The sequence below is a fragment of the Ctenocephalides felis genome, unplaced genomic scaffold, assembly GCF_003426905.1.
Source record: "Ctenocephalides felis isolate EL2017-DRISC unplaced genomic scaffold, ASM342690v1 CF-g0.4_SCAFFOLD_01886, whole genome shotgun sequence".
Taxonomy (NCBI): Eukaryota; Metazoa; Arthropoda; class Insecta; order Siphonaptera; family Pulicidae; genus Ctenocephalides; species Ctenocephalides felis.
Genome location: NW_020538040.1, coordinates 57,793,336 through 57,820,214, shown reverse-complemented (window position 1 = coordinate 57,820,214; position 26,879 = coordinate 57,793,336). Strand labels below are relative to the sequence as shown.

Sequence of the window (26,879 nt, the reverse complement as noted above, 5' to 3'; positions counted from 1 at the left end):
AATTAAAGCTTTTAATTCAATTGCATTATTTATAAATAATATTTATATTTATTAATATATATTTGGCTTTATATAAATCTATATAATAGAAAAACACATAATAAATTTATGTATCTGTGGAATGGTTATAACAAGTTGCTTGAGAGCCAATATTTACTGTAAGCTTTTCATAGATATATATGGAAGATTTATCTATGGAAAATTTGTTGTTGGTTCATTTACACATTCGATCATTTCCTGTATCAAAGGTAGCTAAAAATGAATAAATAAAATCAATTATAAAGTTGAAACATTGTTTAATTCGATACGATTCGCAAGCTGAGATCCTACAAATTTTCATATTCAACATAACATATGTATAGTCTCTGCCAATTTAAATCAAAAATATTTTGCAATCATTCTATAATACAATGTTTCAATTAGATCATAACATGAAAACTTTTTAATGACTGCTATTCAAAACATGAAAAATAGTGTTTAAATTAAACGGTAAAATATTGATAAATGATGCAACCTCTTCCACAGATTTATATATTATAATACAACTTATAAAATCTCTTTGAAATATGGCATATACTTGATAACAACTTATTCTCATTGTATAACAACTAAACTTTTATAAACTTGCAGTTATTATTTTAAGTACACAATATAGCATGATACACATGATTTTAACTCGAAGCATTTTTGAAATGTAAATATTACTCTCATCCTATATCATATATCATTATTGCTAATAATTATATACATAATATATAAATATATGACACAAATAAATGTAAAAAGCCACATGTGATAATAGACTTAAAGCTAGAATGACTTAGAAACAACTCTGCATGAAAAATAATTTCAAATAACATTTATAATAATAGCTAACATAACTGAATTTGCCAGAAAATTAAGCATTTTATGCAGATGCTTATTTTTTTGATAATGATTTTCTACTCCGTTTTGCCACTGTAATTTTGGCTTGCATAAAAATGATCTATTTAAGCAGAACATGTTAACATATAATGATACCATATACATCAAAGATGTTTTACGATGAAAATAATTTTTTCAAATGCAATATTTTCTTATGCATTTACAAATTTAAAGTGTATTAAATAATGTTAATGCCGCACTTTTTGAATGTGTATGCTGATACGTAAATGTTTAGTTATATAATTATGATAATATTTGTTTACTTTCATTAAAATTAAATTTTTATTCATAATTTAAATTCATATAAAGCTATTTTGCTGATCCATTGCAAAAAAATTCAAGTGAATTTTTAAGTTGTTTGATATTATCCTTTATTTTATTGAGTCAACTCAGATTTACTTTAGTTAGATTTAATTGTAAATTAATTTAGTGTTACTAATTAAGTATTGTATCGCAAATTTTCAATTTTTAAAGTTTTATTCAACATTCATATTCTTTTATGCAATTGCATATACTGATAATCATGCAAAAATATATACATACAAACACACAAACATATATATATATATATATATATATATATATATACACGTGTATGTGTAATATGTGTGTATGTGTAATCAATTATAATAGCATCAATGCTTGAGAAGATTTGTTTAGAAAAACCATTCTTGACCCTGTGAAAGTTTTCAGTACTCGGAACTTTATACATAGAGTCCTTTGCAACCATTCTAAGCATTATTTTGCGTAAATGTCAATATCACAAAATATGATAATAGTTTAGTATCAATTTGTGATATTACCATTGTATGTAATATCAGTACATACTGTCAAATCTTTAAATTTTTTATAAGATACCTTAAATATATGTTCAATGCAAATTCATTTAAAATTAGCTGATAAAATAAATGTTAGATACATTTTTTATTTGTCACACAGCGCAATATTCATTGTTTGTTACTTAATTACTTATCAATATGCACATAATTTAATTAATTTACCTTGTTAGATCAAGAACACATCAATATAAGTTTATTTTATAAAGTAGTTTCTGGCCCTTGAGAAGGCGATATACATTTGATTCGTCCATGTACTTGAACAGATTCAGAATGATCCATTTGCTCTAAGCCGAGAAGTTGTTGTTCAAGTTTGCGCACTCGATTTTGATATTTTCTTTTGCATCTTTCCAAGCACAGATTTAAATTACTGCAAAGTTAAAAAAATTAATAACACTCAATGTGTAAGTCTGAAAAAAATGATATTATATTTACATGAAACACGAGTGATGATTCACATCACATTTGATAATAATATACAAACCCTGATATATACTTGATATAGATTTATACCACAAACTTCAGTAAAGAAGAATAGAAATTACATCAATCGATATAAAAGAAATCAATATAAATAAATGGCTAACGCCTCAATTTTACATATTCAATTTTAAATAAAGATACCAAATTTCATACATGTTCGTTTCCTTAAGTTCTAGCATTGCGTTCTGAGCCTGTATATTTCTTTCTTCTGAAGATTTAGCTGCTGCTTCTAAAGATCCGGCGAGACTTTGCAGTCGCGTCTTAAGTCTGGCCTCACGTGCCAAAGCATCAAGTAATTCTCGCTCAACTCCGGCCGCGTGTTCTGCTTCGGAGTAAGATGAACGATCCTTAAAAATAAACATATTTTTGGAATAATAATTATTTTTCATAATGTTGCTATACAATAAAAATATTCAAACTCATAAATCACGCTTAACATTAGTGTTTACCTTATTTTGCCTTGCTAACGAGAGCAAGGCCTCTGTATCTGCCAATTGCGCCTGCAAATGACGCAAGGCGGCTTGAGCTGCTCGATGAGAAGCTTCGAGTGCACCATGCCTCAGTTCAGCAGCTTTACGTTCACGTTCAGAGGCAAACAACTGTGCTCGGAGATCTGACCTTTCTTCACGCATTGCCATTAGTTCCTGAAAATTTATCAATTGTACACTTGATGTCTCATAAATATTCACAATACATATATAATACTTTTTAAAGAAATATAAAAAAATTCTACCAAGATATGTTCATTTCAAAATAATGGGTAAATACTGAAAACGTCGTTTTATTCGATTAAATTTATTTTTACATGAGTTGGCTAAAATAGCTAAAAAATTGAGTAAAATTTTCGTATCATTGTTACTCAAGTATTTTCATTCAAAATTTGCAATTCCTTGCATAATAATGTGGTGAGGTTAAGTGGAGTTATATCCTAACAGATCCAGCTAGGATGCGATAAGCCCAACTCCATAATAGATAAATCAGTCAGAAAACGCCTGATATCTCTGTAAAAAACTTTAATAAAGTACAATGCATACGCACTACATACCTGCATTAGTACAGCTGTTTCCAAATCCATTCTTCTTATCTGCTGCCCTTTAAGCCGCGGCTCAACAATATCTACCGCATGCAGACATTCGAGTACAACAACAGTACCCTGCACATTAGCCCGTTCTGCTTTGAGTCTGGACATCATAGCCCGCAGCTCATTTTCGTCTTCTGCTGACCATGGCTCGGAAGTAACAGCACTGAATGTAAATGATAAATAAAAATATAATGTGACGTTCAATAAAGTTATACATATTCTATACTGAATGAATTAACTTCATTGGATGCTGATATATGAAATATAAAATTTAAAAAAATTCTTGAAAATACGGGCTAATTAAAAGAAACAGGGTCATACTCATAATGCTGGTAGACTTATGTTACAGAAACAATCTCGATATCACACATGGTAAAACCCGAAAAAGTACAGAGTACGGACAATACCAAATCGTCAAAAATAATTTCAGAAAGGAATGTAGGTGTAAATTACAATATAAATATGAAGAATATATCACCTATTAGCGTAAAGTGTTTTAGCATCTTGCCACGGTCCCGTGCTGACCATCTGTGATCCCCCTTCTGCTTGCAAACGTGCCAATAGGTGCTTTGCAACAGTCTCTGCGGTTTTCCTGCTTTCTTTCGCTATCCTTAATTCCTGTGGTATGAAAATTCTTAATCCATAAATAATTAGATTCTGAGCAATTTATACTAGATTTTAAATCATTTTTTGCGAGGATTTAAAATAATGTTTATTAAATATATCATATATTCGAATCACATATCGATTTTTTCCATTTTCGCCATAAGGCAAAAACAGTGTTTCCCCAAGTCTCACATGGCTGAAATTTCATAGTTAAGGGTCGTAATTTAAAAATAAACTTGACATTTATTTTAAGAATAGAACATTTTTTTACCAAAGAAAAAATGATGTAAGTATACATTAAATGTTGCAAATATTGAATATAAAAAATTTGAAAACCCCAGTCCACATAATGTCTTTGTTACAATTCATTGATATACTAGTTGTTATTAGTCACGCAGATGTACCTCGTCATTTTCTGCCTTCATTATAGCAGCTTGGCTTTCTAATAAAGCTAGTAGAACGTCGTAAGCTTCCACTGTTCGATCGCTGTAATTTAGTGCCACCTGTAAAGCCGTTGCATTCGATTCGTAACGCCCGCACAATAAAGCCATTCTGTAAAAAATCGTATGCAAGTTATTAACAAAAAAAGTCGATCCTATTTAGCCGAAGCCGAAGCCGTTAATAAATTCTCTTCTGTAAATAAAATATTTACTGCATATTCTTATTGTTATGTACCTTATAGAGGGTTCTTAGTCTCAACTCAATAATGCAGGTGTTTACTTCAACAAACCACTTTAATTCTAATCTCGCTCGATAAGTTCGTTCAAAGTTATGTATTACTATTGTTCTTTTCCGTTAAAAATAACTGAACATGAGATATCACATGAAAGCCATACTATACACAATTGGTGCCACCCTAGTATTTAAACGGTTTATACGTCGTGCCTCGAGGCAAATTGCTTCAACTTTCCGTACCGCAATTTGAGAATTTTAAATACTTTGAAAAAAATTGATTTTTGAAAAAAAAAACTGAACATTTTTTAAAAAAAATGATTTTTTTATATCTTGAAATTTTTGAAAAACATAATTTTTGCCTAAGATATGCCAAAATGTTCAGAAAGTTTTGAAACGTAAAGATGTATAGAAATTTTCATCTTCGAATTTTTCGCGATTACTATAACTTACCTATAGTCCAGTCATTTGGTCAAAAAAGGCTGTTGCCGGTACAGTACTCCGGGAATTCTGAAAATTAGTAATCTTATAGATTTCGAGGTGCTCTTTACGAAAATCAACTTTGCCACTTTGCACTTTGAACTTGACCACATTCTCTCTAATAAATATATATTTTCAATGTTAGATTAAGAGAATAAGATCTAGAAATAAAATAATTCAAATATTTTTCTGTTTTTTGCTGATTTTTTAACACTTCAATAGCAAAGTAGCTATGAACAAAATTAAACTAGAGAAAGCTTTCTATAATTTATTCAATATCTTTTATTTTGTTAAACCAATTATTTTATTTCTAGATCTTATTCGCTTAATTTAACATTGAAAATATTTATTTATTAGAAAGAATGTGGTCAAGTTCAAAGTGCTGTCATATATGGAGAGATTTGATACTGCTCAAACTATCAATTTTACAAAAAAAAAAACGGTTTTCTAAAGAATTGTAGGAAATTTTATCTAGTTTAATTCGTACATAGATACTTTTATCGTAGAATGAGCCAGAAAGGAGTTATTTTAAAAAAGCTGTTTTTTGACGCCATTTTTCCAATATGGCGGCAACTTGCCGTTCAAATTTGAGGTGGCAAAGTTGATTTTCGTAAAGAGCACCTCGAAATCTATAAAGATTACCTATTTTCAGAATTCCGGAGTACTGTACCGGCAAAACGACCAGATGACTGGACTACTACGGAAAGTTAAAAATGGTGCAACTTATAAATAAAATGGAAATATTTTCAATAATATCTCGAACAATTGATGAGATAGAGTTTTAAAAACACCCTTGATATTATACATAAATTCGTTTAAATGCTAGAGTGGTGCCGATTCTGTATACAAATGTGTCTATAAACAAAATTAAACTAAAGAAAGCTTTCTATAATTTATTCAATATCTTTTATTTTGTTAAACCAATTATTTATTTCTAGATCTTATTCGCTTAATTTAACATTGAAAATATTTATTTATTAGAAAGAATGTGGTCAAGTTCAAAGTGCTGTCATATATGGAGAGATTTGATACTGCTCAAACTATCAATTTTACAAAAAAAAAAAAACGGTTTTCTAAAGAATTGTAGGAAATTTTATCTAGTTTAATTCGTACATAGATACTTTTATCGTAGAATGAGCCAGAAAGGAGTTATTTTAAAAAAGCTGTTTTTTTGACGCCATTTTTCCAATATGGCGGCAACTTGCCGTTCAAATTTGAGGTGGCAAAGTTGATTTTCGTAAAGAGCACCTCGAAATCTATAAAGATTACCTATTTTCAGAATTCCGGAGTACTGTACCGGCAAAACGACCAGATGACTGGACTACTACGGAAAGTTAAAATGGTGTGCAACTTATAAATAAAATGGAAAATATTTTCAATAATATCTCGAACAATTGATGAGTTTTAAAAACACCCTTGATATTATACATAAATTCGTTTAAATGCTAGAGTGGTGCCGATTCTGTATACAAATGTGTCTATAAACAAAATTAAACTAAAGAAAGCTTTCTATAATTTATTCAATATCTTTTATTTTGTTAAACCAATTATTTTATTTCTAGATCTTATTCGCTTAATTTAACATTGAAAATATTTATTTATTAGAAAGAATGTGGTCAAGTTCAAAGTGCTGTCATATATGGAGAGATTTGATACTGCTCAAACTATCAATTTTACAAAAAAAAAAACGGTTTTCTAAAGAATTGTAGGAAATTTTATCTAGTTTAATTCGTACATAGATACTTTTATCGTAGAATGAGCCAGAAAGGAGTTATTTTAAAAAAGCTGTTTTTTGACGCCATTTTTCCAATATGGCGGCAACTTGCCGTTCAAATTTGAGGTGGCAAAGTTGATTTTCGTAAAGAGCACCTCGAAATCTATAAAGATTACCTATTTTCAGAATTCCGGAGTACTGTACCGGCAAAACGACCAGATGACTGGACTACTACGGAAAGTTAAAAATGGTGCAACTTATAAATAAAATGGAAATATTTTCAATAATATCTCGAACAATTGATGAGATAGAGTTTTAAAAACACCCTTGATATTATACATAAATTCGTTTAAATGCTAGAGTGGTGCCGATTCTGTATCTCTTATAGCGTCCTATTGCCAGTACACGCAACGAACTCTTATAGCGTCGGTGGTGTAATGGTCAGCATAGTTGCCTTCCAAGCAGTTGATCCGGGTTCGATTCCCGGCCGACGTTTCTAAAGAATTGTAGGAAATTTTATCTAGTTAATTCGTACATAGAACTTTTATCGTAGAATGAGCCAGAAAGGAGTTATTTTAAAAAAGCTGTTTTTTGACGCCATTTTTCCAATATGGCGGCAACTTGCCGTTTCAAATTTGAGGTGGCAAAGTTGATTTTCGTAAAGAGCACCTCGAAATCTATAAAGATTACCTATTTTCAGAATTCCGGAGTACTGTACCGGCAAAACGACCAGATGACTGGACTACTACGGAAAGTTAAAAATGGTTGCAACTTATAAATAAAATGGAAAATATTTCAATAATATCTCGAACAATTGATGAGATAGAGTTTTAAAAACACCCTTGATATTATTACATAAATTCCGTTTAAATGCTAGAGTGGTTGCCGATTCTGTATAAAAATGGTCTACTATTGCCAGTACAAGCAACGAACTCTTATGCGTCGGTGGTGTAATGGTCAGCATAGTTGCCTTCCAAGCAGTTGATCCGGGTTCGATTCCCGGCCGACGCAAATTTTTTTTATATGAATAATAAATTTTATAACTTTAAATTGATTTTCGACTCTTAACAATTTTGTTAGTTAACATTTTAATTAGAATTCAATAAAAATATTCAAATATGAGATCAGTAGGTATATTTTAATTATATTCATGACGCAGTCTTGACTAGTCTTTTGATTATGTATGGAGTATGTATGTTGAATTGAATGGAATACGTATACATTAGTGATGTGCCAAGTCGAATCAAGTGATTCGAATCATTCGAATCAAGCCTTTAACGACTTGATTCGAATCAAGCGGCGATATGAGTTGTTCCGACTTCATATGAGCCAACTCGAATCAAGCGGCGATATGAGTTGTTCCGACTTCATATGAGCCAACTCGAATCAAGCGGCGATATGAGTTGTTCCGACTTCATATGAGCCAACTCGAATCAAGCGGCGTTATGAGTTGTTCCGACTTCATGAGCCAAACCGAATCAAGCGGCGTTTCGAGTTATTCCGACTTCAAATTCTGATTCCGAATATCCCGACTTCACGCCGTGCGAGCGATATGAGTTAGTTAACCGTATGGGCGATACAATGCGTCGTCGTTCTTGCGTGTTTATTTATTTTACGGAGCGCTGAGAGCGATTTTATTCGTGAAATATCAATACCCAATTTTGATAATAATTAAGTGTTTTAGATTTTAAATGTTATCAGAATAAACCACTCGAAATTATGAAACGAGTTTCGGAAATCTTTCAATATAATTCTCTTTCGAAACAATTACTAAACCAGAAAGTCAGTAAATAATATGTTAACTTCTGATTATATAAGTAATGGCAAATTCACATTAATGAAATTAACTTTCAGCTCTCAGTTTAGATGCGATCCTTTACTGATTACATAGTAAAATAAACAATCGACCCATGATTCCAAATATTATTTTATATGCTTTAGTGATGCACAATTGTTTGGTAATCTATTATTGTAAATTAATTTGAAGATATGTTTTAGCCGTCCTCAAAATTACATCATTTTTAATAATTTCAGAATATACTTTTTGATAGTGATTTATGTTTACAATTTCTACTTTGTCGGTTATATTGGTTAAACTGACAATTTTGATTATAAATTTGGATCACTTTTACTAAATTAATACATCCATGAATTTTTTTTGTCCATATATATACTTGATTCGAGTTGATTCGAATCATGATTCGAATCAGGTTTTTTTCTGATTCGAATCATTCGAATCGGGAATTTTTCGAGTCGGCACATCACTAGTATACATATATGTATATATGTACGTCCATGCAAGTTGTATGATATAACTAACAAATGCATTTCTATATGTATGTAATCGTATGTATATACGTAATCGTATGTATGCATCTTTTCGTTTATGAAGCAAGCATTAACGGCGGTTTTAATGAACACAAAAGAAAAGTAGAGGTTTAACTCGGTATAATTATTATTGAATCCGGCAAACATCTAAGCATGGCATGCGTAAATGCATTTTCTTCGCTATATAAAACATTTATATAAACATGTTTATATATTTATTTATATACTATCATTAATTATGTATATGTATTGAGTTGGAAATAGAAACAGTTAAAATATAACATACCTATCGCAATGCGCTTTGCTTTCTTGCAGGGTCAATGTCAGTACTGTATTATTTGCTTTGAGATGTTCCAGTTGTGCAATAGTTCGTTCCAACTCTAATTCTAATCGCAAAACTTCTGAAGGGGTACTGGATATTGATCCATTCAAAGTGTCAGTTAATAAATAGGATTCGTGAAGACCCGACTGATTTCGTAAGTCAGAAACCAAATGCTCTGCAACTTCTGTTGTACAAACCTGTTCAAATTGAATATGTTTCAAAACACTGTTAAAAGCATATAAAATGCATCTAATAGAATGTTAAAGAAAGCAAACAGTTCTCAGTATATTTATCGCTGAAAACCACTTAATTACTTACAGTTAAGCCGTTTGAAATGATATTCAATTGTAAAGAAAGTGTTTAGTCAATTACTTACACCAGTATTTAAGATATCAGTGCCTGTAATATGTTTTTCATCAGTCGTACGACGAAGGCGAACACGCTCGGCCATTTTTGACACTGGCGCTACATTTCCAGACCTTCCTAAAGAACCTGTTTAAAATGACAAATGTATTGAATGAAACTAGAACTCGTAAGGTCCGTGCATATTATATTTTAGTATGTTCATCAAGACCAGGTACACTATGCTATACATTTTTTAGCAATCAATTACAAAGACCTTTTCGTTATAAAGTAAATAGGACGATTCCCAAACAATATCTTTCAAACCGTTTTTGAATTTTTAAAATCGATTCAAGATTGTGGGCTAAAACGTGAAAAAAAATTTTTACACTTTTCTGTTAATTACAAAAAGAACGACCTTGCCGGTCGTCGCACCTTATTAATGAACGCAAGTCCTTAGGATTACATCGAATGGCTTTCAAATTTTTGACATCGGTTCAGCGGTTTTTGAGAAAACGTCCATGAAATATTAAAAATCGGCACATAATCACATCATACATACATAAACAAGCATACACACACATACTTTTTCCAAATTTGGTATCATTCGATTCAAAATGACTCGAAACGTTGAGAAAACAAAACAAAAAAAAAAAAAAAATCGGATTTTCTCGAGAAAACATAAACTTCTCTTTCGGGAAGTTAATAAAACTTTGATATTCTTTAGACAAAAGTAATAATACTTACTATGTACATGAACTGGCGAAGAGCTTCTATTTATCTGCAACACTAAACTGTTACTTTTTGCATGAGTCGGCCTTTGCTGCTGAACATTATTGACAGATCGTTTATCCATATTAGATCCATTAATTTCATAATCATTTACAGTATCTGCGGCACAATCCTTCTCCATTTTATTGACGTCTTCGACATTAGTAGTTTTGCTGTTGTCATGTATCAAAGCAAATTCATTTTTATCCGATACAGATTGGTTATCTATGCAACTAATATCATTCAGTGTTCCAGTAAGTCTTCCTAAAGGTAACGTTTCATCTAAGTCATGCTCGCTCGTGTAAGTATTTGATCGTTTAATAGAGTTGTCGGTGCTTTTTTCATTGTCACATGCGGAGTCTTCGACGTATTCTTGACAACTCGATTCATAATTCCGTTTAGTCGCTAATTTCGCTTGCAAATGTGCAACCTCCTGGCGCAAACTCAAGATTTCTTCTTGAAGAGCAGCAACTTGAGTCGCACTAGGCTGTGTTTGTGATTTGGTCATCAACGGAGACAAAAACTGTTGATGACTAAGAATTGATGCGGTGAATTCAGGACGGTTTTGAACAGAAGGACTTTCAGTGGCAGACCGCTGAAAATTGATATGAAAATTATATAAAATCATCTATATAGTCTCTGAATTGAACAAATGTATTATATTATAACAAGAACATATAAGATACATATAAGATCATAAGGTGATCATTTAGTTCACTATAGTATGTGATAATCTAAGAAAATATTCCTCTTTAGGTGAATTTTTAATTAGATTTATATGAAAGAAAAAATATTATATTAAAGATTCAATAGTACTACTACTATTTTTACCATAAAAAATGATTCCTAATAATTAAAATAAGTTTTTACCAATTCACAGAGACACATTTGTAAAAACAAAGTTACAACTTACTGTAGCTTTTACTTCTTCGATATCACTCTCGTCTTTATTCGTGTCAGTTTCATTGGCATCGCAGACTGAACTTGATTCAATTTCTGCAAGTTATGAAAAATAAATTACCTATATAAATAAAAATATAATAGATGAATTATTTAAAATAGTTTAATGCTCCATAGTTAATTTAATTGTATGATTTTATTAAATTTTTTATTTTATATTTTAATAGTTGGTATTTTTTAAAAACTATAACAAAGTTATAAATATAACAAATGAAATTAACGTATTTATATATTCATCGTGTAAGCAGCATTCAAATATATATAAATAGTTAAAAAATATACAATTGTTAAATCTTTTTTTCTTATTTTTGTTTAATTGTTAAAAAACAAAATCATTGTTTGTTTAACAAATCGCACACGCGGTTTAGTACACTGAATGATAGGCAGATCCTTTTGCAATTATTTTAATTGCATTTTTTATTACAATCAAATACAGTAAATACAAAATGCCTCATAGTTTCAAAAACTTTAGATTCATATTAACGCAACATTAACCATTCCGTAGTTTCGGCAGAAATAACGCTAAAAACGGTTTGAGAGTTTAATAATAACAAGTTATATCGTAAATTTTAATTTTCGTCCCGATGAATAAAGATTTCAGAATACAAGATTCCTAATATACAAATACAAGATTCACATTAAGCAAACATTTCTTGTAATAATTTTTAAATTATTGCAGAAATTAAGTAGTTTTTCTTAACCAATAAAAAGATTTTTTTTAAAAAAAATCACAGAAGATCCGTTATTTAATAATAGATTATTTATTTTTATGGATTTACTCTCTATCCTTTTGCTTGTTAATTACAATCTAAAAAAGACTTACTTAATCACACAATTCATTATTTTTATAAGGAGGCGTCCATTATTCACGTGAGCCTTAATAGAGGAGGTGAGGGTTGAAAAAATATCACGTGGGGGAGAGGAGGGTCTCATGTGATATCATGCGTATTTATGTTTTACCTCAATTTTTAAAAAAATCCAAAATTTTACAAAAAATATTCAAAAATTTTACCATTTTTTCTAGATACTGAAAATACACGTAATGTTTGGTGAGGGAAGGAGGTCATTTTAAATATCACCACGTATCTCCAAGGCGGAGGAGGTCCCAAAAATCTCCAGAAATCGATCACGTGATTAATGGACGTCCCCTAAGTCTTAAAACGGACAAGATTTAATTGTGATTGTGACATACATAGAAAGTTTAGGGAATTAGGAAATTCAAATATTATCGCGTATATTAACTTCGGCTTTAGCGGTATTAGAGAGAATAGTTTACCGGATATGTCGGCTTCGGCTTCCTCTTCCATGATGGCCGCCTGTTGTCTTTGGTGCAGCTTCCGACTCAGTTCCGCTATCACGCAGTGCAGTTCAGTAAGCCTGCCTTCGTGCGCTGTACCTAGGGCCTCTAGACGAACCTTTGGAATAAATTATGAATCACAATCGTAAATCCAATAAACCCATTAAAAATTAAATACATACTCAACTGAAAAACCATCTTTTACAACTCCGTCAATTAAAGTTCTACCAGTTCAGAAACCATTTATTAAGTATATTATAAAAAATATAGAAAAAAATTAAATTGAATTACAATTTCTCATTAGTATTTATATCAATTAATATCGGTATTTATATCAATTAGCAAAGAATCATATGACAAATTAAGGTCCGCCACCTTTTTAAACGACACTATTTTCAAGTAGAAGGCAAAAAGTGTATAACCAGCCATAACCCTAATTCTTACGACGTCGCTATCAGGAGATAAACAGCCATGTATCAATATTTATAACAAAAATATTTTGTTACGTTGGTAGTTTTTTTTTGGTTTTGAACTCTTTTATTTAGTTTCTAATACCTGCTATATTTTTTTAATATATGTTATTTAATTGTTTTATAGAATGTATTGCAATTTTTATGTTAGATTCAAAAGTTTTTTTATATATAGCATCTATAAAAAGTTACTTATATGCGAGTAGGGTAGAGAGTGTGAACTAAAACTTCACACTAGTACAGGTGAACAATAAGAAAATAATAAATATATAAATAAATTAGGTTAAAAGCAATTTTACAAAAGATAAATTAAAGTAATAGTCATTCAATCTATGGTGATAAATATTATATTTCCAACGAAATTCACCAGATAAAGTTTACACAGTGTGATCTTTGTAATAAATGTGCCCATAACATGTATATTTCGCATTGGAAAATACTGCAGCTATTATTTCGTAAAATCCCTTTAAAATCAAAAATAAGATATTGAAATTGACAGACAATAAATTTAAAAAATAACACATTTCTGTAATAAGGAGGAATTAAGTGGGCATTTTACTGAACAGAGTTTAATAGTTATTTGTTTGATACGTGTTATGGTTGTGATGTAGTTCATTTGATTTAGACAATAGAATGACTGAAAGCCAAATTAGACCTTTGCGATCCTCCCTACCCTATTTTTTTTAAATCCCAAACAGTGTTTCACTAATAGTTTCTAAATTAAGTAAATATTTCATGAATTCATTCATTGGCACTTTCGACAGTTTTTAATCTTACGTAAATAATTTATTTCCTTTCAAGATTAAAATACCTGAGCTCTAGACCTTTCCTCTTGTTCTATTTTGAGTTTTGTCTGCAGGCGATCACGTTCCCTGCTGCAGATCTGAAGCTGCGCCGAAAGATCAAGTACTTCGGCCTTCAACGCAGACATCGCTGCCAAGTGCAACTAAAATTTGAAATAAACTTGATAAATGTATAGCTCTAACAGCATCTAACATAAAATGGATGAAAATTTAAATGTTATATAATCGACGATTGCAAAACTAAACCATATTATATAATTCAAAAAAATATTACACCAACGTAAACATGTAAATTTACCTTTAGTTGAATAATAGTACGAAGGTTTTAGGAATATGTTCATGTTTAAAAAATTCTTTAATCTATAATTTTCAAGAATTTCAAAATTATTCCTTTCATATATATAGCATTTTCTCTTCCAAATATTACTGTAACGAGATTTAGGGACCGATTTTGCCGCATAACAGAAAAATGTTACGAAAAAGCCATGTTACGCTCCGACTTCCATACATTATGCTAATGAATCATACTGAATATTGTCAAAAAGCCATGTATTTGCTGTCGATTCAGGCGTTTTACACATAAACTGCAACGTCAATCGTATGTTACGGAGCTATATCATAAACACACTCTTATCTAACATCGTTTTTTTTTACATTTGTGCGGCTTTTAGGTTATGTTTTCTATCTGACAACCTGAGAAATTCACCTGACTGCACACCAACCGCATGGCTTTTGTCAATATTAGCATGGAAAGTTCTTCATAACATTACCTTGTCCTAACATTTTTCTGTTATGCGGCAGAATAGGTCCCTTAACGTTATTTCGCTTTCTGTACAAAATAACTACTTAAAATATCTAGTAAATAAATAATATTATATAATTAAAGCAAAAAAGAAGTAACAAATTATTTTATTAGAATTGCCATCTGTAAATAAAAGCAATGAATATTGTCTCTACTCAACATTGATCGCAAATTGAAAAAAGGAATAACATTGCCCATATTTAGGAAAGTAAGTAAGTTAATGTAAATTTGGGGTATATTTCCTGAAAACTAGTTACCAAGAATCATATGGAACAACGGTGTATGGATACGAAAGCATGCTGCTCTGTTTTGAAAGAATTCTTCTGCAAGAAAGTTTGCAGCGATAAGTGTCATTGTAAAGAGGTCGAACAGACGCCATTGTAATATATAAGAAAACTTTATCATAAATAAGAAAATTCACGTTGGTTAAAAAGTTATTATAAAAAAATTAAATTAATATTTAAAAAAAACGCGTTAACCCTTTGGGGTCGGAACGGTTCGAAGTGCACCGTACCGTGGTGCCGGGCTACTTCCACAATAGTCATTTAAAATTGCCAACGCATATTTTTGGCACTCTAACTCAAATTCTAGCACTCCAACTCAAATCCTGGACATATAGTTTATATTTATATACACAAAGATTTCACATGATAAATAAAATGTTTATTTATTCATTAACAGTTTAGTTCAGTTCGGTTTATTAACATTGAGTTCCTCGAGCTATCGATAAGTATAAAGGTGAGAAAACGGCCTGTCTCATCCCCCAGGGACGGTTATGACAGGCATACAAATAGGTTAAAAAACGATAGAGATATAAGCACCAAAATAACTTTTATTATCAGAAAGAACTTTATTGTCAAAAATATGTAACACATCACAACATATTCATTTAAATATAGCTTATGAATATTATATATAACAATACACAACAAAACATAATTTTTAAACAAAGTTAATAAAACCTTTCGGCCAAACTTTTTTTTTCTTATGTTGAATTTTTCTCTTCCTTTCTCTTTGGCGTTTTGTCTTAAGTTACATTTTTATCTGTTTCATCTTCACCCGAAAAGAACAAAAAATACTTGTCACAACCGCACTCACAAAATTTGTCACAACCGTAACCAACGCACACTTTTGGAGACATCATTATGATCGAGATAAATTATCTAAGCAAAAACGAATTGCTGCTAATTGCTACTAATTTTCAACTTATAACAAAATAACACACAAAGTTATCTATATGTATACAATTAACAGTATCATTAAAAGAATTTATGTAGATACGGTAATTCTGTATATCCGATAATTTCATATGCAAATGTCAAATGATCATTTTTGACCTCCAAATGACCATGTTTTGCACTTTTTCCTTAAAATTCCTAGAAACTAATTAACTCTTCACACAATTTGATTAACTTAACAGCATTTTTTCTATTTATCCTTTGAATATCAGAAATGGACTTGCTCTTCCTAATCAATCTTTACACCATCAATACCAATCAAATGATTTTTGAATTATTAAAATAAGTTCGAATGCAAACCTTCTACACATGCATACATCCATATTTTCTAGGGAGGGTATAGCGTTGGAAGACTTTGAAAAGTAAAGATATGAAAAACAACATATTACCGACTTTTATGAGATTACTATAACGTACACTGCCCTACAAAAAGTTAAAAAAAAAGTTTTTAATGATTCTTCTGAACAACACTAGAAAATGTTTTCACTATAGTAATGCATATATTTCATTCTTATGAGAAAAAGAGTCATAAAATTATTCAAAAGAATGTTGCATAAACTGAAAAGTTTAAACCTGAAATAAAAACAGCTGACAAGTATTGCGAAGAACATTAAATAATTAAATTTTAAAACTGATTCGTAAGTTTGAAAAATATAACTATTTCAAAATAATTTAATTTCAATTGTGAAATTATATCTAGCAAAAAGTTTTATTACGGTTGTAGTATAGTTTGGGTTAGTAAATATAATTGAGGAATCAATAATAATGGCATATATAATTTATAAACCTACATTTAGTACTACAAAAGTAGAAATGTTATTGTATGTAAAATTAACAACATTAAATTAATATAGCACTGTATTAGCATTAAGCTAATATAGCTGTTTGAAACATAATTTCACAAATCAAAATACAAAACAAAAACTTGAACACACTTGAATAAAAAATTTACTTTGATATGTAAAAATAATTAAATTATTTAATCAGTAAACTACTAATTGAACCAACTTTATTTCCGGCGCAATGGTTTATTAAAATTCTGTCGAGAATCGTGTAGTCACATTTAATATATTCTATAATCATAATTTGAAGCAACGTAATTACTTTATATTTACATAACTATGTACTGTTCTCTAAGCTAATTCGTAGTGAAAAGTAATTTTTCAAAACCTCAATTTGCATCTCTCGGCTATGAAACAAATAATATTAAATTAAAAAGCTTCAGTATAAAATTAATGCCAGTAGAAATAAAATAACGCTTGTGCGTAAAATATACATTCAGAAATGTAAAATTTTGTGCAATTATTCTTTGAGATAAAAGCAGCAAACATCCTTTTGTAAAGCCTGCTCAATCACTCACACAGCAACTACGAGTAATTTTTCTAATTTTTTATGCTTTATTTCTTCAACGAAATTGATTTTCTGAACTTTCGTGATAGCAAAATAGATTTCCGACTTGATCAATCATGTGTATTACGCGAAAGGTCGGTAACCAGTTTACTAAATATAATTCACATACTAAGTTCATGTCTAACTAATTAAGTCATAGGAGAAGTGTGTGTATGTGAACACAAACATTGTTTTATCTCAAACATATTTTTTCGACAACGCCTTTTGGAAAAAATCAATAATAATTAGCGTTGATTAGTTTTATACGACGTATCGTTTATCTGTGACTAACATAAAAAACATGGAAGTATGTAAAACCCGCCCGAAACATTACAACTGTTTATAGGTTGGTGAAGCATTTGTTTGTAATTAACATACTAATGGATTACAAAAATGTATAAACAGATTTCTAGATAAACATGTTTATCTAAAAATAAGTAAGTAAATAAAAAAACATACAAAATAATTGATAATTTTTTTTCGCGGTTTTAATGTTCACCTTCGAGAGTGCTTATGTAATTATTATCCAATATAGTCCGCAGTTGTATATACATGTAACTGGCAATGAACAAATAAGCACCACTATCCAACCGGCGTCTTGGGAAAGTTAGTTAAGAACATTGGAATTTTGTACAAAGTCTGTGAGGCTATCATGAGTCGAACCCTCAGCCGTGATTGATTAGGCATGGTCAGTAGTAGTAGTTCTATTTTGGTCCGATTCGATCAACAGATTGGGATCTAGTAGTAAGTTTCGTCTAATTAGAACGAATGCGATGTTTTAAATGAATAAAATAACATTAAAATGTACACCCGCATAAACCATATAAACAAGCATGAGTTGTTATTTACCATCATTTATCCAATATTGTCAAATTGCATAGTCCTGTGCAAACTATTCCCATACGTTTAATCGTATCGAAACTTTCAAACTCACGTACCGAAAGTGCTAAAAGTGTTTGATTGAAATCCTGTTGGATATTATTTAGTTCAAAAAACATGTTATATGCATTGTTTGAGATCTAGATAATTGACACTTGACGATAATTGATGTGAATCTACGATGAGCTCGAGTAACAAAATATAGAAAATTGTTTGAACGCACTACATTCTGTTTCTGCACCAGTTTTATTTCATAAAGAACTAAATTATAAACGTTTCAAGTGATGGTCTCATACTACCAATACTTCTTTCACTCATGCCACCACATCCTTACACATTGTTTTAAATATATGAAAATAATTATTATAAATTCTATAAATTTCATTGTCGTATTTTATAAATCTAATATAATTGCTTATATTTGGCGATGACCTTTATATATGTTCACCTAGAATCACAAAAACATTATACACAAAAACCGTCGACACACGCATATGCTTTTTGAATTACTCTAATCGGGTACGCCATTCCCTGAGAAACTGCTATTCTGTGCACTTCTTACTCTGCATCTCCAAAGCAGCTGGACCTGTCTTCGCAAAAATGTAATCACTTATTCACTCAATCAATACGTATCGAATGTTTTTTTGAATCATTCTAATTAGTAGTTCTCTCAAAAGCTGGTTGTTTTAATTGGAAGTGGCTTTCTCAATCAGCTCATCACCCCGTCAATATGAATCGAATGTTTTTTGAATCATCGAAATCGGTTGATCTGTACTCCCGATATCGCGGACGAAAGATTTTATCTAAACATACGCACGCACACACATACTTACATCCATTTTTTAAAAGATATGCCAAAATGTTTAAAAACCTTTGAAACGTGAAGATATGCAAAAATTTAAATTTTCGATTTTTTGCGATAACTGTAACTTATCCTATGGGAAGATAATAATAATAATAAATTTTGTTTTATTCTGAATGCTATTTTGTATTAGGATGTAAGACCTATAGCTATTTTCCGATAATTTTTTTCTGTTATCTTACACTTGCTTACTGTGCGATGCGATAATTTGTTTAGGATTAGATCAGAAAAAAGTCAAGTAGGCTGCATAACATAAAATTACTCAAAAGAAGTGATATTAATAATTTAATATGCAAATAAAAAAATAATTATAAATACCAAAGTACACAAATAAAAGAAATAAGAGTAATAGCAATTAACATATTGAAATTTCATAATAGAATAAAATACAAAATTTTTTTTTAAAAAACTGACGTTTTAAAATAGAATAGCTTACTAAACGTTTTAATATTAATATTCTAATGATGCAATGTTAGTCATAAATACATAAAAATAGTTAAATGATTCCAAACTAATATCTGAAAGCAATATTTGATTGGATCAAATTGCTTGTTGAATGATGTTTCGATTCACGTGATTCAAAAATAACTTTGATCGATCCAAAAGCTTTTAGTAAAATTGTTGAACTCTGCTGAAATCATAAATCATCAGTCATGTTATACAAATGCATTAAATCAGCAAGTGCATTGAATGCGGTAGTATTTCAACACTGCTTCATTCAAATTGCTACCACATATCATATCTAAATATAACTACACACTCGAGACGAGATGTTTAGAAATTCAAGTATGCAGGTGGTAGGTGGTAGGCTATCAGAAATTAGTATTATTGATCAATATGAGCCGTTCAGTCCATAAATTGATAAAGCTCCATAAAATGGTTGAGAAATGCAATAAAATAAAGAATACATTGATGTCTAATTCATTTATCAATCAACAGCAGCAATCATCAAGTCTCTCCGTTTTCTCATGTCATACTTCTACATGTCTTGATTGTCCTTTTCTAATAGTGATGATATATTTTAGCTATTTACAGCAATAGCGGGAGGGACTCTTTACTCGAAAACATATATTTGTTTTATATATTTAAGTAAAAATCGATATAACTTCTGCTTGATATCAGGCTATACGAAAGGGGAATAAATATTCCATTTATCGATCATGGGTAGACTAATAATAAATGGGTCTTAGGTTTAGAGTCTAAAGATTCAGAACGACTTGAAACATAAAATTAGCAAATAGAATTCTGGCGATAATCTTGACCTTCGGCTAATGAATAAAATCAATATGTGAACTAATTGTAAGAATTTATCCTTGATATTTTCTCATTTATTATTAATTTATCTATAATCGTTAAATTTCATATTCAAATCCGCGCTTCAAACAGCCTGACATAAAGCAGAAGTGATATCGAATTTTACTTACATATCGCTTTTTACATATATCGTATTGATTTTTACTTGAATCTAGACGCTAATATTCGAAAAAGTAGATGCGATTATGTGTGTGCATATAAGCAAATAATTTTTGATTATATTTGATAAGGATTCGTGTTGATTAGTTTTGCGTGACGATTGGTTTAGTCGTTTCTTTAGAAATAGAATAAAAGTGCAGATTTTGAAAACCGTTCAAAGGTTGAGAATCGTGCTGATTAGTTTTTCGCGAAGATCGGCCGGGACGTTTCTCCGTAATAGTCTAAGAGCCAGTGAACTATTTGACTAACCTGTTTTCACAAAGCCAGAATTTTTTTTAATGATATTTTATTATCGGCCCATTAAGAAAGTACCATTCTGGCAGTCATTCCGCGGTTGCGTCATCATCCCTTCAATTTGTGAAAATGTAAAAAAAACTGTTTTTATAACTTGCTCGCACAAGGCTCAAATTTTGAGGGTGTCTTCTTTTAACTGTTCAGAAAACATATGTAAAAAGCCAGCCCATTCTGGCGGTTGCAAGGGTCTGCCAGACGAGTACATAATAGTCACGACGCGCAAGGGTGTGGGCGCATTGCCATACATAATTGACTAATACCCTTGTATTTGAATAATTAATACGCCATTTTAAAGGTCATTTTGAAAACATCCGATATACCAAACTTCAACTTTGTATCTTACCTTATGGCCGAGATATCATTGAAAATATGCCAAAGTGGCCCCTTTTTCAAACTCAATTTTTGGCGTAACCATAAAAGATATCGAAGAAAAAATTACATGATTCTACTCATATTGGCTTAAACCACATAATGTATAGTAATATATGCTAAATAATCCTTTATTATTAGCTAAAAAGGATAAAATAATTTTTCAATTAATGTTTTCGGATAGTGCGTTTTGTTTAATTACTTTATTATTAGCGTTATTTAAAAGCTTATTGTTTTCTCTTTTAGTACTGCAAATATGGTTTAAATCAAATTTGTGAAACACATTGAAAAATTGAAGAAACCAGAACCAGTACACCCGCGCGTAACGCATCGCTTATCCGACCGAACGAATTCTATGCGGGCTACTATTAGCGTTACGCGCGGGTGTACTGGTTCTGGTTTCTTCAATTTTTCAATGTGTTCCACAAATTTGATTTAAACCATATTTGCAGTACTAAAAGAGAAAACAATAAGCTTTTAAATAACACTAATAATAAAGTAATTAAACAAAACACACTATCCGAAAACATTAATTGAAAAATTATTTTATCCTTTTTAGCTAATAATAAAGGATTATTTAGCATATATTACTATACATTATGTGATTTAAGCCAATATGAGTAGAATCACGTAATTTTTTTTTCGATATCTTTTATGGTTACGCCAAAAATTGAGTTTGAAAAAGGGGCCACTTTGGCATATTTTCAATGATATCTCGGCCATAAGGTGAGATACAAAGTTGAAGTTTGGTATATCGGATGTTTTCAAAATGACCTTTAAAATTGCGTATTAATTATTCAAATACAAGGGTATTAGTCAATTATGTATGGCAATGCGCCCACACCCTTGCGCGTCGTGACTATTATGTACTCGTCTGGCAGACCCTTGCAACCGCCAGAATGGGCTGGCTTTTTACATATGCTTTCTGAACAGTTAAAAGAAGACACCCTCAAAATTTGAGCCTTGTGCGAGCAAGTTATAAAAACAGTTTTTTTTACATTTTCACAAATTGAAGGGATGATGACGCAACCGCGGAATGACTGCCAGAATGGTACTTTCTTAATGGGCCGATAATAAAATATCATTAAAAAAATTTCTAGCTTTGAGAAAACAGGTTTGTCAAATAGTTCACTGGCTCTTAGACTATAATAAATTATTGATTTTTTTAAAAGTTGATGAAACTTTGTATGATAATGACTTTAAATATATATAAATTTAACACAGTTTGAAATAATGGGTCGTGTCAAAATGAAAACTCTTATTTCTGTAAACATCAATTTCATCAATAAAAAATCATTTAAAACAAATAATACAGTTTTGAAATTAAGAATAGAAAAGCAGAAACAACATATATAAATATGTTCAATCTGCCATCACAGCCTGCAGTCAAATTCAGTTACATAGTTTGAATTATTAATAAATTATGATGAACAGACTCATTTATATAAATAACCAATGAAAAGATTAGATTGTCATTTCAGTATATCATCTGACTCATTCGAGTAGCATCTGTTTCCAATAACAACAAAAATGAATTTCTAAATATACACAAATCTAACTGATATTGGATAAGTGCTAGTGACAAATGGCATGAAAATTCAAGTTTCCGTCGAACAAGTGTATAGTAATAATAAAAGTACTATATTTGACTATATTTTGAAGGCTATGCACAAAGTTACACATATAAATCTAGGCATTATGGCATTTTGCCGTAGAGCCAGAACTATCGTAGTTCCATGAACTTCCAAATATCGAGAATAATTGAGTTGATCAATACGAATTGATTTCCAGCGAGTAATTAATGAATTTCCAAAACTGGCAAAAAAATTGTTTTCAACTGTTAATTGCGAAGAGTACGGTTGATTTTCCATTCAAGACTAATTAACGCTAAGGAGAATCGCAAACTAATAAATACTTTTAAATTGTCAGAATCAAACAAAAACAAAAATGCTAGCACAAAACTAATGAACAAGATTCTTAGTTAATATAGATAAAATGAATTTATAATTTCTCAAAAAATTAAATTTCCTACTGGCATATACAAAGAATCGGATTAGCTGATCTTCATTCAATACAAAAAAATAAAAAAAATAATCAATGCTAATCAATGCCTTTTGGAACCATATTTTGACTTAGATTTTTGGTTTGGTTAAAAGATCTATTTTTAATATTTTGAAAATATGTAAAATAACAATTTACTTAACTAAATTGACTTAAATTTTAATTACAAAAAATATTTTTGTATTTACAACTGTTAATTACTAAGAAATGTCTTCATTAACCTTCGCCAGAAACTTATCAACAAATTTTCTAACTTATATCTTTGGAAAAAAAAATCATTCCATAAAATGTTATAAAAATGCGAAGAAATTAATAAAATTATTTTTGACTGCCAAATGGCATTTTTTTCTTTCCAAAAATTTAATCAGTTCTTCATTTTGTCAATATAAGTGAAATGTTTTTGGTAGATTCTCTCCGCTCTCTCAAAAACTGAATTGCCATATTTGGCATTTTTTGTCCCGATTTAATTGAATCCACACACAAATCAATTTCTTCTAATGCATACCAAAATGTTAAGAAGGTTTTAAAACATTTTCATATCAGATTACCCATAAGATGTATAAACATTTTCATATTAGATTACCCTACGGAATGTTAAAAATTGAACTGCATTGCTAAGAAAAATACTAAATTGAAAATCGATCAAATGGAATAAAAGCAATTTCCTGCACGCCAAAATATTATTAATTTCAAATAAATATCAACAATAACACACTAATTGTGGCGAGTATAGCTCACTTAGTAGAGTGTTAGACTCACACGACAGGGATTTTTGGATCGAATCCTGTCATTGACTTAGAATTTGAGTAAACAATATGTGTAGTTAATTTGAAATTAAATAAAAGTTGTATTTGTTAAGTTGAAATTGAATAAAAATTAAAGAAGAATAAAAGCTGAATTGTATTAGGAGTAAAAAAAAAAATATTAGAACTGGCTGAGTATAAAAGAAGAATGACTAGCTGTAAGTGGAATTCTGTCTTAAGGCAATTAAGGCATCGTGCCTTAAGGCAAATTGCTGGAACTTCCCGTACCAAATATTATAATTTTTTTAAAAGCGATTAACATTCTTGAAAAAATTTTACTTTGAAAAAATAAGATTTTTGAGAAACTATAAATTGGACAAAAAATTACTTTTTTTGAAAAAAAAATGTTTTCTTTATTTTGACATATTTTGAAAGATCTGAACTTTTTTTCAAAGCAATCGTACGGCTTTAACTGCATATGGAGACAAAATATAAAGCGCGTAAGCGCCGCGTCGCCGTCTAACGGATAAACATTGATACGGAACCCATAAGAATGTAAACAAAATTTATACTTATTGTTAAAATCTCTATAAAATATCTGATAATTTGATGTGCATATGTCTAATGTTTATTTTTGACCGCCAAATGGCTCATTTTTTTACTTTTTCCCCCATATCTCCAAAGTCGTTGGACTTGCCTTTCCAAAAATTTGAACAGTTTTTTATTTAGTCAATACAAATAAAATGTTTTTTGAATTATTCAAATCGGACGCTCCGTTCTCTTAAAAACTGAGTTACCGTTTTTGGCACTTTTTGCCCCGTATCTCCGGAACGGCTAGACCTGCCTTCTCCAAAAACTAATCAGCACGTCTCCTTATAAAATATGGATCGAATGTTTTTTAAATTATTTTAAATTTGTATCCGCACACACATACATACTACGCACACACACACACACACACACACATACATCCATTTTTTCTAAGGTATGCCAAAATGTTAAGAAACCTCTGAAACGTAAAGATATATAAAAATTTTCATTTTTGATTTTTTTGCGATTATTATAACTTGCCCTACGGGAAGTTAAAAAAATGCAATGAAGATAGATGTTGAATAGAACTAGAAATTTGAAAAGAGCAAAAAATGAAGAAAACTAGCTGTAAGTGGAATTCTGTCTTAAGGCAATTAAGGCATCGTGCCTTAAGGCAAATTGCTGGAACTTCCCGTACCAAAAATTATTAATTTTTTAAAAACGATTAACATTTTTGAAAAAAATGTACTTTGAAAAAATAAGATTTTTGAGAAACTATATATATGGACAAAAAATTACTTTTTTTTGAAAAAAAAAATTAAAAAAAAAAAAAAAAAATTTAATTTTTTTTTTGAAAAAAAAAAATTTTTTTTAATTTTTTTTTTTTGAAAAAAAAAATTTTCCTTTATTTTGACATATTGTGGAAGATCTGAACTTTTTTTTCAAAGCAATCGTACTGATTTAACTGCATAGGGACAAAATATAAAGCGCGTAAGCGCCGCGTCGCTGTCTAACGCATAAGCATTGGTACGGAACCCATAGGAATGTTAACAAAATGTATACTTATTGTTAAAATCTCTATAAAATATCTGATGATTTGATGTGCATATGTCTAATGATCATTTTTGACCGCCAAATGGCTCATTTTTTTACTTTTTCCTCCATATCTCCGAAACCGCTAGACCTACATTTATGAAAATTTTATCGATTCTTCATCTTGTCAATACAAGTGAAATGTTTTTTGAATTATTTAAATCGGACGCTCCGTTCTCTCAAAAACTGAGTTACCGTTTTCGGCACTTTTTGCCCCGTATCTTCGGAACGGCTAGACCTGCCTTTGCCAAAAACTAATCAGCACGTCTCCTTATCAATACGAATCGAATGTTTTTTGAATTATTCAAATCGGTTGATCCGTGTTCCCGAAATCGTCGACGAAAATTTGTATCCGCACATACATACACACACGTACATACATACACACACACATACACACACACATACACACACACATACACACACACATACACACACATACACACACACATACACACACACACACACACACATACATCCATTTTTTCTAAGGTATGCCAAAATGTTCAGAAACCTCTGAAACGTAAAGATATATAAAAATTTTCATTTTCGATTTTTTTGCGATTACTATAACTTACCCTACGGGAAGTTAATAAGAAGCAGAAAAATAAAGAAGAATGTAGAACAGGATATGTATACAGATTGAATATGATATAAAATTAGTATAGAATGTAAATAAATAAAAATGTTGTAGGTGGCTAAATGCTCAGAGTAAGCAAGGCCAAATAAAATTTAAAAAAAACACACTAATATAATATTCTCTTACATGTTCTTGCGGTCTAGGCGGGACAGTTACCGGCTGTAGACTAGAGTACCTGCACGGCAGTGTGACGTTGCCTTGGCCGTTACTGGCCCCATTGCCCGTGCTGGCGTTCCTTTGCGGGCAACAAAGCCACGAACGGGAACGTGGAATTCCGCGCCCTGTGGCCACACCACTTTCGTCCAAAAGTTCGCAAGGATCATCGTACGTCCGATCAGGGTCGCAGGCAGCAGATCGCTTTATATCGCGATCGCCGCCCATCAGAGTTTCATTGTCGTTCATGTCTTGCAAATGCAT

The 26,879-nt window shown here is 30.6% G+C and overlaps 1 protein-coding gene and 2 non-coding genes across 3 annotated transcripts; 2 read left to right on the top strand and 1 right to left on the bottom strand.

Moving 5' to 3' along the window:
• Window positions 1-70: 70 nt before the first annotated feature.
• LOC113375146 (colorectal mutant cancer protein-like) lies at window positions 71-26,879 on the bottom strand. Its single transcript, XM_026615096.1, has 14 exons — window positions 26,589-26,879; window positions 14,098-14,232; window positions 12,796-12,934; window positions 11,473-11,555; window positions 10,536-11,154; window positions 9,823-9,938; window positions 9,411-9,643; window positions 4,335-4,482; window positions 3,803-3,942; window positions 3,289-3,487; window positions 2,693-2,887; window positions 2,397-2,590; window positions 1,926-2,130; window positions 71-252 (listed from the first exon to the last, which is right to left on the bottom strand). Exons 1-13 carry the CDS (start codon window positions 26,877-26,879, stop codon window positions 1,962-1,964), a joined length of 2,661 nt encoding a protein of 886 aa, XP_026470881.1. The 3' UTR covers window positions 71-252; window positions 1,926-1,961.
• On the top strand, window positions 7,220-7,291 carry Trnag-ucc. The gene has a single exon. It is a non-coding gene; the product is annotated as a tRNA-Gly (tRNA).
• Trnag-ucc lies at window positions 7,736-7,807 on the top strand. Its single transcript has one exon. It is a non-coding gene; the product is annotated as a tRNA-Gly (tRNA).